Raw genomic sequence first — 12,064 nt, forward strand, 5'->3', positions numbered from 1 at the left:
ACAAAGGTGAGGTCGCCTTTGGCAAAAATTCAAGAAAGAATTTTCTAGATTTTAAGGAAATTCTTCGATTTTTTTTTATGAGTGTACATATCATACAGGTGGGCATATTTATCATTTTCAAAGTTTACATTTAAGTCATCATATAAATAGGTTTCTGAATTCAAGTGGACTTTCAGGTTGGATAAATTATTTGTAATTAGTTCTCCATTCAACATGAAGGCTATAATAGCAAATCTCGGTCTTTCCCTATTACTTCCTATATTTAGGCTCCAGACGTGTTGATTTCCCTGTATCAGTTTTGGGTTAATGTATGTATCCCAACTAAGGAAAGCTATCGGTAAGTTTACGCCACTCTTTATTAAATCGTACATTTTAATTTTTGCAGCATCACTGGGTGTTACATGAGGGATTTTCCAGCTAATATTAGTCATTTCCAAAACATATGTATGGTTTGATTTGTTTTTAACATATACATCATCCAGATTTTTTGTGAGCAAAAGTATAAGTTCATGCTTACAATTCAGTAAAACTTTTCTATAATCCTCAGCAAACCCCATTACATTTTTTAAGGGTAGCGAGAAATTAAAATTACCTTTTGTAATAATATCATTTCCACCACTCCATCCAGCATTTAAAAGTTTGCGACTCTCCTGACGACTTTCCGATAGATAATTTTTAAGGGTGCTGCTCATGCCAACAAACCGTGTTCTATCAATTTCGTATCCATTTATTTCATATCTAATTTCATCAATAAAATTTGCCATACAATTATTGCGAAACGTAACCTCGATATTATCAGTGGTGCTTGTACCATCGGCTGCTACTCTCTTAACAACTCCTTGAAAATTAAGATAGCTTTCGTGAGGGAGTACATACAAGTACATACATACATCATTTGCTTTAAATGATTGATGATACGACGAATATGTATGATATTCCTTTTTCGAAATACTTTCATCTGAAAACGGTCTCTCACGAACATTTAAAATTTCATTCATTTTTAATGCTTCTTATTATTATTATTATCAGATTTGAATTTTGAAGCCCAGTGATTTTAAAAACAATTTGTTTTTTAATGTAAGACCCTTTCGATTTAATCCTGTTCCTTTAGCTTTACAACTGCTAGTGCGCGGTTGATGAAGTATACCGATGCTTTTATTGTAAATTATCATTCTATTGCACGAATGTGTACGCGAATTGATACGTTTTCACCACGCAAGTTCAATAAATCTCCGTTCTGATCAACGATATGTATTGAGAGAGTACTTATTTCTCTGCAGTTAATAGGTAAATAGATGAGATTGTGTGGTGTCACAGTCATTTTATAGCCCGGTGGAACCGAAATTGCAAACTCATGTAATACGTGATTTGGTATATTATCAACGTAAGAGCCACTCACAATATTACATTCCAAACGAATGGAATTAATTTTTAAAATGTTGACAGCATTATCGGACAAGTGATTTTGGTTTGCCTTTAAAACTCTTTGCTTAAAACCAAACAAATGACCTATTGACCTCTCCTCGTTAAAGTATATATCTTCTTTACTGCTAATTATTTCCACTTGAAGTGTATTATTATTGCTTACAATTTTCACTGTATTTTCCAGATTATAATCCTTTAACTTGTTGTAAATAAATTGAGAAATATCGTTGAGTTCATAGGAGCCGGTGTGAATAATAATAACTTTATCACCAATATGAAAGAGGTTGTTATTTACATCCACGTTGGGAATTGAGTTGTACATGTTAAACTCAACTAGCGCACACTCATATTCCCCGTTTAATTCAATTGGTGGAAAATAAACTGTGTTTATAATGGAACTATTTCCATTCACTGATAGAGTCAATGATCTAACCATTTTGAAATCTGTTGTTCAACTGGGTGTCATACAACCCCGCCCCAATCTTATATTAAAATTAAAGAAGAATAAATTGGTCAAATCCTTTTCTATATCGTCCCTTATCAATATTGTCATCCTTACTTATAAATAAAAATCCATATTTATCCTCCCAACATTTTTGACAAATTTTCGTAAATGTCTCATAATTCTCATAAACATAATAATTACATTTGCATTGTCCCGTATAAGATGTTTTGGTATCCGTGTATATGTTTGACATAAATAAAAAGAATCAATATTTTTGTGACGACCCATACAGAAATATGATCGAATATTATCTTGTTTCTCACAATAAGACTGATCATTACATTAGTTTTCCCGCAGTTGGATGGACCAACCACAAGAGCTCTAATTGTGTTTGGTAATAATTCACTGTGACGTGGTGGTTGTTTAACATTATTCACGTTCTCAATGTTACGAACAATAATGTTATTTTTTTGCTTTATTAAGCGCATCCTATTATAAATATGTTTATTCCGTGATAAATCTTTAATGAATAAAGACAATATATAATGGGGAAACGTTTTTATAATCACATCAGTCATTATTTACACCGTAAACGTGGAAGTAGTCTTATTAATAAGTTAATAGATTCTCTTCCGATTGAGTTTCACATTCCTGGATATAACTATTGTGGACCCGGTACAAAGCTTGCAGAGCGATTACAGCGTGGAGATCACGGAATTAATCAGTTGGATGAAGCTTGCAAGGTTCACGATATTGCCTATTCACAAAACAACGATCTAAGCAATCGACATAAGGCAGATTCTGAATTAATTAACAAGGCTTGGGAGCGAGTAAAGGCGAAGGATAGTTCTCTTAAGGAGCGAGCAGCAGCATATTTTGTAACTAATATTATGAAAGCAAAGAAACATTTTGGAATGGGTGTTCGGAAGCGAAATAAGAAAAAACAGAAGAAGAGGAAGCGTAGGAGGATGAAAATAAATAGACTATCATCTGTTGTAAGAGAAGCGAGTCGGGAATTGAAAAAACGAAAACCCCTGGATGTGGTTAATGCAATTAAAATTGCACGTAAAGCAATTCATAATTCAATCGGATCTATGTTCCCAAAATGGTTGGTTTTTTACCACTGGTACCCATCTTAACTGCATTAAGTGCTATAGGTAGTTTAGCTTCAGGAACTTCTAGTGTAGCAAAATTAATAACAAACGCAAAAAATTGCTAAGCAACAGCTAGAAGAAAATAAAAGACACAACCGAAAGATGGAAGAAGTTTCCGTGGGTGAAGGTCTATACTTAAAACCCCATAAAAATGGTTACGGCTTATACCTAAAACCATACAACAGTCGTGGTGGGAGAATGAAGAAACAAAAAAACTAAGTGGTCAGCTACCCAAAAGAGCATTATCAAATATAGATATAATGGAATTTGCTCAAAGGAATATACCGCATTTTAGGGGAGTGTTTATGAGAGACTCTCTCCCTAAAACACCTAAAAATAATGAGAGTGGAGTGATTAACTTGGGTGACTCGAAATCAAGGGGTACACATTGGGTAGCTTACCACAAAAACAAAAACAGCATATTCTATATTGATAGTTTTGGAAATTTACAACCATCAAAAGAAGTTGTGAAATACTTAGGGGATAAAATCAAATATAACTATGAACAGGTACAACGTTTTGGAACATACAATTGTGGACACCTGTGCATTGAATTCCTGCTTTCATTCAAATAAAGTAACTGATTTAACGACTTTTAAACAACAAGGGTGGAAAAAACAACAACCTGTTGCTATGGAAATCTCGGTCTGAGAACTGGTATAAAATGAGCTCGGAAATCGTTTAGTCCTTACAGTCAGAACTTTAACATTAACTTGTCAAGTCGATCAGCTTGCTTCTCATTTAAACCACCTTCTTCGAGGACAAACTTCAAACCAACAACAACAACATCATAAATCAACCAATTCCATCAGAAAGTGAGCTGAACACCATTATGGAGGAGGAAATTCTTCGAGGCGGGGTTTTAAAGGAGTTCAACACGCGAGCATTGAAGCCCTTGCTATCACAAAACAAGATGGGTATAAACGTCAGCTACCCAATTACACTAGTTTACAGCCGAAATGCTCCCCAGCAATTGATGGCAAATTCTGTTAGTGTTGGACCCCTAGATCACGAAAATAGCACTAATTTTTTTTTCGATGGCACAGTTTTTTTTTAAAGATTTTTTAAAGTTTGAAATGTTAAATTTCTGACTTTTTTCGAATTTCTTCTTATATCTCGGCAGATATCCACTTGGTTGAGCCAGTTTATTACTGGCATTTCGAACTTTAAAAAATCTTTAAAAAAAAACTGTGCCATCGAAAAAAAAATAATTGCTATTTTTGTGATCTAGGGGTCCAACACTAACAGAATTTGCCATCAATTGCTGGGGAGCACACCAAGAATATTATTTTGTAAGCTAGTGTTATCAATGCGCAGAGGAAGAAAACTGTTTATGGGGACTCCATTGCCTTGGAACTGGATAAATATATTCTATATCTACCTAAGAGATATAACACTATGAAAGATGGTCATCTGAAGTTGCTCAAGGACAAGGAATATCGAGTTATAAAAAGAAGCAATGATTCCCTGGAACTAGAGTTAAATACAATTGTTTAATCCACTTATCACTTTGTAATATTTATAACATTTGTACATAATCATTTATTATACTCAATAAAACATGCACACACACACACACCCACACACTCACATTAAATTCTTTTATTTGAAGAGGAAATGTAAGCAATGTAAAATGATTCTTTTTCAGCCAAAAATAAAATCATATAAATAATATTGTTCGCGCCGCTTATTGAAATTAATTTTGTGAAATTTATTGAATTTAGTATTTTGTATATTCCTTGAATTTAAACGATAACGCTATCGATATACTAGCAGTGTTAACTATCGCTGTTATGAAAACACTATCGACAAACGCCTAGTGGGCTTTGTCATCACTACTGTTCGAGTAAAGACTTTAAGCTGAGCTGATGTGCATTTTTTCTGCTGGAGAAAAGGAGATCTTGGATCCTTTATATTAAGGCTAGCTGAAGGACTTTGGGCTCGATCATTTTGGCGCCCGAGCAGGGACCTATTGGATAAGGTTCAATCCCGGAGGAGTTCGTCGTTGGAGCTCAATTTAATTGAAATTATCTACTGGCCGGCGACTACGTCATAACGTTGACGGCGACTGCGGCAGCATCGAATTTATTGGAAAGCCGGCGACTGCGTCATAATTGCGACGGCGACTGCGGCAGCATCGACTATATTGGAAAGTGAGTCCGAACTGGGTTGATAAATACAATATTTCTTGCAGACATGTTTTTGGTTTGATGTGTGAATATTAACTCTAATAGCGTGGTAAATCGGTCTTTATGGTGTGAGGTTAGAATTGATCGCTACCATTTTTCTAGACAGCGATCACATGTAAATCGGACGTTAGCGTCCCAACCTAAAGCACTCATACACGTAAAGGGGGACATATACACATACGCATAGCTGAGTAGGTTATATAATTCACGAACACGTGCTCGACGTTAACTTGTTAATGAAATTTATAAGAACAGTTAACCTTTAATATAAATAAATTGAAATTTGACTGGGTTTAAGCCTGTATTAAAAACATAGTAAATTCGTTCCCTAAAATATGGCTCCTAAAAAATCGAAGGAGCATGAAGCTCTTACAGCTCGAACTGGCCTAGTGAATTCCTTTACACGCAATAAAGACTACATTACAGCAAACAATGCTACCATGACGCCTGCAGAACTAGAAGCACGGTTGAGCCTGGTGGAGTCAAATTACAGCCAGTTTTGCAACATTCAAGCCAGGATCGAGCAGGAGATGGACGACGCAAGTGGAATTGATTATCGTTACACTGTAGAGGAGCTTTATTGCGAAATTAAGGCTCACGTATTAAGCAGTCTGAAGAATTTTAGCGGTACTGATGTTTTGAATAGTGCACAGGTAGCTCGCCCGCAGCGATCGGTCCCGCTTCCGTCTTTAAAGGTACCTGAATTTTCCGGAAAATTCACCGAGTGGACTAGTTGGTTCAATACGTTTAGAACGCTGATAGCCGCTGACAGTGAGCTGGATGAGCTATCAAAAATGATTCATTTGAGATCTGCTCTAGGTCCCGTGCCGTTAACTACAATTGATTGCTTGGAAATATCTGGAGCTAATTATATTCGTGCTCTTCGCCTGCTACAAGATCGCTATGAAAATAAAGCGATCATTGTTCAGTCCCACGTTCTAGAGCTTTTTAATTTAAAGCGTGTCAAGCATAGCCACTCAGATGCTTTAAGAATTTTAGTAGACAGTGTAAATTCGCAACTAGTTTCCTTACGATCGCTAGCTAAAGATCAAGAGATTTTAGATGCGGTTATATTTCATTTGGTTCGCAGCAAGCTAGACGAGGAGACTGTAGAGAAGTGGGAAAGCGAATGGGATTGTACTGAACTCCCTTCCTGGCCAACGCTTTCAAAGTTTTTAATCTCTAGAGGTATGAATTTGGCAAGTCGTGAGGCTCGGCAGACAAACAGCTCCAAACCCAATTTCAAAAGCGATTCCAAAAAATCAAGCTTAGCTACTTCAGTATATAGCAATGGAAAAAGCTGCTGTTTTATGTGCGGGTGTGGACATTCTATTAAATCTTGCCCAAAATTTAAAGAGCTATCGCCGATGCAACGGTATCATGAGGTCAAGAAGCTGTCTCTCTGCCTAGTCTGTTTTAGCAAGCGCCACTCTACCAGAGCCTGTAGTAGCCAATATTTTAGTGCGTGTAACAAGCCTCATCATGAATTGCTTCATCGGGAGACTCCTGCCAGCACTAACAGTTCCATCCCAATCACACTGGATCAACAACCTCACAACTCTTTATATAGTTCGCTGTTGACGAAGTCCTCCTTCAGTTTTCTAGCAACTGCCGTTGTGCTTATTAAAAGCAGCGACGGAACTTATCAAAACTGTAGGTGTATTTTAGATTCTGGAAGCCAGTTGAATTTTTTGACGAGTAAATTAGTGGCACAATTGAAGTTGACAGTGAGAGAATCAAGTACCAGACTTAGCGGAATAGGTAACTCAACTTCTCAGACCAGGGGATCGGTAACCGCCACATTTAAGTCTAGAGTGACGAGGTTTACGGCCACTGAAAGCTTTTGTGTTTTGCCCGAAATCACACAGTATCAACCTTCGATAGCAGCACATGAAGTGATGTTACAGACCCCAAAAGGCGTAACAATGGCAGACCCCACATTCTATTCGGGAGAAAGAATTGATATGAGGCGGGGAATATGTTCGCGCCGCTTATTGAAATTAATTTTGTGAAATTTATTGAATTTAGTATTTTGTATATTCCTTGAATTTAAACGATAACGCTATCGATATACTAGCAATGTTAACTATCGCTGTTATGAAAACACTATCGACAAACGCCTAGTGGGCTTTGTCATCACTACTGTTCGAGTAAAGACTTTAAGCTGAGCTGATGTGCATTTTTTCTGCTGGAGAAAAGGAGATCTTGGATCCTTTATATTAAGGCTAGCTGAAGGACTTTGGGCTCGATCAAATATATATATTTTATAACATTCATTAGTATGAAATGTAACCCTGTAAAGTATAGTTCATAAACTGGTATTACATCTTTTGTGCTGACGGTGGTGAAAGTTTTGAAAGTACCCGAAATGAGTCAATTTATTTAAAGTCAGCTTACTAAAACGAGAAATATATTAAAGAAAAAGTTTAAAAAAGGTGAAATATTTAAAAATGAAACCCCCAGTAAAAAGCTTAAGAAACATCAATTAAGGTGTGATGACGATGATGATCATGATTACGATAATGATGATAATAATAGCCGAAATGAAGAAACAAAAATTTATAATGATGATGTTACTAGTGACTCAGATGATAAATTTTTTTCACAGTCACATATTGAATTGGGATCAGAGCCGGAAACACCGCTAGAAACACCTTTAGAAACACAGCTAGAAAAAGAAGCAGATGCTGGCAGTCTAATTCATGCAGACTATGATTTTAATATTAGCAGTCTATCAAGAAATAAAGTTCTGGATATTGCTTATGGACCTAGAAAAAGTTCTTCAACCCCCAAATCCTTAAATTTGGGGAATAGTGAATTACATTTAAGTCATAATAAAATTCAATTATCAAGTGGAAGCACGTGGGATTTGACTCCTGGGCTTTATTCTCTGATTGTTCATAATAAACCCACACAATTCAGTGCCACAGACTTGAAAAATTATAAAGATATCATTACTGAGACAAGTGCACATAGAATAGATTTTGATCCAAATAAGCGAATAAAAGGAACTAGAGGATACAAGTATACAAACATTATTAAAAAGTTAATGAGCAATGAAAATATACTTCCTTCAGCTATACCCACCCCAATTCAATCAAAACAAAAAAAATCAAATTAAAAGGGATTTGGATACATGTCCCTACAAAGAGCAAAACCCATTGGGATGACGTCAATGAATTAGTTGAAAGATTGCAGCTTTTAATAGCTTCAAAGGCCGCTGGCAACACTAATCACAATAACGAGATCATGATTATAATAGAAGAGCTGCGAGGGGCTAAAATTATATATTAATTGAATAAATAAGGTTCACAAACTTTAAATTACCTTATAAGCAAAATGTCTGTCGACAAGTTTGGTCACTTTTCAGACGAAAAAGAGCACACAGATATTTTAAAAAGGGATATTAAAACTGTTGTGGGGTTGTACATTGATGGCGACGAAAACCTGAATACCCAACAGAAACGAATTATAAATTGTGGGAACCCAATAGATTATTCGGATGCAACGACGAAAAAATATGTCGATGAAAACTTGGAGACGTTAAAGAAAGACCTTAATACGAAAATAAATACATCCCTTAATCGAAGACTTTCTAAAATAACTTTTTTGGAAAATGTAGTTCAAGTTAATAATGGGAGGGTTGATAATGTTGATAAAATCCTATCCAATATGTTAACAAAGATTAATAGTATTGAGAGCTATGTTTATAAATATGTTACTCAACCGATATCAGTTTTAAAATCACAGACAGTTGAAATAGAAGGTACTGCAAATCCAATAGTAAGAAAGTTCTAGTACCAAAAAATATGAGTGATAAATTGGGTATTGTTAAAGAAATTCATGCTCCGTGTCGACGTAATTTTAAACGTCGAAGGGTAGTGACAAAGGGTATAAATGATCTCTGGCAAGCAGATTTAGTGGAAATGGGAAAGTATTCAAAGCTTAACGGAGGATATTTTTATATTTTGACTGTTGTGGATTGTTTTAGCAAATATGCCTGGGGAGAAGCATTAAAATCAAAAAGCGCTAAAGATGTTTCAATGGCAATGGAAAAAATTTTCAAATCTGGACGTGGAACACCAAAAAATTTTCAAACGGATGATGGAACTGAATTTTTTAACAAACAATTTAACGCGTTAATGAAACAATATGGAATAAACCATTATTCTACCTATTCAATTGTAAAAGCTTCAATTGTGGAACGCTTCAACAGAAGTTTGAAGGAACTTATGTGGCGTGAATTTAGTTTTAGCGGAACATACAAGTGGGTTGATATGTATAAAAAATTAATTGATATATACAACAAAAGACCACATAGAACAATTAAGGTCGCCCCAATTGACGTCAATTCTTCCAATGAAAAACACATTTTGAAAACAGCCTACAATCATCTCAAAATGTTTAGTGTGGGGAAATTGCGTAATGGAGATTATGTACGCATCAGTAAATATAAACATGTGTTTGAAAAGGGGTATACACCGAATTGGACTACAGAAATTTTTAAAATAACAAGTGTGAAAAACACATACCCTACCACATACTTGTTGGAAGACTTTGAAGGTACTCCAATACAAGGTGGATTTTACAAAGAAGAACTGAAAAAAACTCGTTTCCCAGACAAATATTTAGTGGAAAAAATAATAAAGAGAGACGGGAATAAAGTCCGTGTACGTTGGTTGGGGTTTTCAAAAAAATATGATAGCTGGGAATCTAAAGATAATATTTTATAGAGCAACTTTTATTCGCAATGAAAATAAAAGAATATATACTCCATATACTAATCAACTCAGCAACAGAAAAATAAATATGTTCAGACCGGCATGCTCATGTAACAGCTTATGTACAAGTTCAAAAATAGTCTCCAGCCAAAATCCCCCACCACCCTACGTATACAAAGTCAAAATAGTTTCCACATACGCACACGCAAAGACTTCGAAGGTCATCCAATACAAGTGGTTTCTATAATTATGTTCAGACTCGCATGCTCATGTACGTACACATCATCAAAAATAGTTTCCAGACACAATCGCCCGCATCGAAAGGCCGCACCCTACGTATACGAAATCAAAAATAGTTTCCACATACGCACACGCAAAGTCTGATAGAATGTTCTGCTTTCTGTGGAGGGCGATAAGAATGTTCTGCTTTCTGTGGAGGGCATGTGGAGGGCTATAAGAATGTTTACTCAAGGTTTGTATATATTGTTTCTGTTTGGTGGACTGGTTCGCCAGCATATTTATGAATGATTGCCCCATCCCTTTATTCGTTTACATAAGAGTTATATACTGAAAATTCTAAATAAATACTACTGGGGCGCTTATGATTTTTTCAGTAGCGATCGCAAGCAAGACAAGACGGTGAAAATTGGAGCTCAAATTGCTCGTATAAAAGTGAAAATTTTAAAACTCAAACTTCATTAATAATTGTGTTTGTGTGTGTATGTGAAAATGAAAAATAATAAAATAATAAAACTATTTTTGATAATAGTTTCTGTAATAGCAGTAGTGGAAATGGGTGTAATACCCACTACACATCTAACGACATACAACGAGACAATGGAAACCACAATTATTCAAATTTTACTCCCCAACAATGATGTTTTGAATATTCAGCTGAAATTGTATCTATTTAAGAACAGTTCACTAGCGAATATAAATAACATTGATGAGTTAGAGAGTAAACTAAAAACCTCACAAGGTAAGAACATCAAAACAATAATAACAATAAACAATAAAAATTTTTTTTTTGTTTTATTACTTTTCTATATGTAATTTAATTTCAGAAGCAACAACAATGGCAAGCTATATTACAGAAGAGAGGAAACTAAAAAAAGATGAAGACGACGAAGCACCACAAGGTAAATACCAATATCAATAACAATCACAAAATACTTTTTTTCCTTTTTCGATTTTTGTTAACTTTTGTTAGGATATTTAATTTCAGAAACAACAACAACAGAAACAACAACAACAGAAGCAACATCATCATCAACAGAAGCATCATCATCATCAACAGAAGCATCATCATTATCAACAGAAGAAACATCATCATCAACAGAAGCAACAGAAGAAACATCATCATCAACACCCCCACCAGCTAATTTCAAAATTTATGATGAGTACGATGATTTGTCGTCACCCTCAAAACAATCATTTACGCCACTAAATGAAGAAGATGGTAATAATGATAATGTAAGTGAAGATTCAAAAATTTTAAATAAAACAGAGAAGCGTAGTGTAGAAAAAAAATATTCTTTTCTTAAAATCGAAACAGAGGTTTCGATAGATATTATAAACTCGGTTATAAGGACCTTTTCACTTTAAGAATCCAGTGCCATTACGTTTCAAAAAGGTTAAAAAAACATTCCCACCTAGATATGTATAAGATTAAAATAAACTGTGTAGAAATCGATGAAGAATTATTTTACTATCCACTTCTACCAAAAACAATAGATTTACCACCTTCACCCAAGATAAGTAAAAGAGAGGTTATAATAATTGAGGAACTAGACTTGAGTGGTATAGACTCTGATGGGGGAAAATTATGTCTATTAGAGTGTAGCGAGTTGTTGAACCGCAACAACAAAAGGCAAGTTAATTTACTTTAGTATATAATATTTCATTTCATTAATTCGTTTTTTTTTTCTCACTTCAGTTGAATATGTTCACCTTTTAGGATCTAACGTAGTTTCAGTAAATTCAAATTCTAATAATATTTCTAGTTTTAATTTAACTGATGATGACATCACACAACTTTATCACCAAAATATAAACATTAACTTAAGCAATAGCGATGAGAGTAATGAAAATAATGAAATTACTCCTGAACAAGTAGAGTTGGGTTATTAT

At 34.9% G+C, this 12,064-nt stretch overlaps 1 protein-coding gene across 1 annotated transcript; it reads left to right on the forward strand.

The window, feature by feature from the left end:
- Nucleotides 1-10,566: 10,566 nt before the first annotated feature.
- On the forward strand, nucleotides 10,567-11,516 carry LOC138912062 (sex-determining region Y protein-like). Its single transcript, XM_070211876.1, has 3 exons — nucleotides 10,567-10,913; nucleotides 10,999-11,073; nucleotides 11,160-11,516. Exons 2-3 carry the CDS (start codon nucleotides 11,050-11,052, stop codon nucleotides 11,379-11,381), a joined length of 246 nt encoding a protein of 81 aa, XP_070067977.1. The 5' UTR covers nucleotides 10,567-10,913; nucleotides 10,999-11,049; the 3' UTR covers nucleotides 11,382-11,516.
- Nucleotides 11,517-12,064: the final 548 nt, after the last annotated feature.

This window comes from Drosophila takahashii, chromosome 2R (genome assembly GCF_030179915.1).
Source record: "Drosophila takahashii strain IR98-3 E-12201 chromosome 2R, DtakHiC1v2, whole genome shotgun sequence".
Taxonomy (NCBI): Eukaryota; Metazoa; Arthropoda; class Insecta; order Diptera; family Drosophilidae; genus Drosophila; species Drosophila takahashii.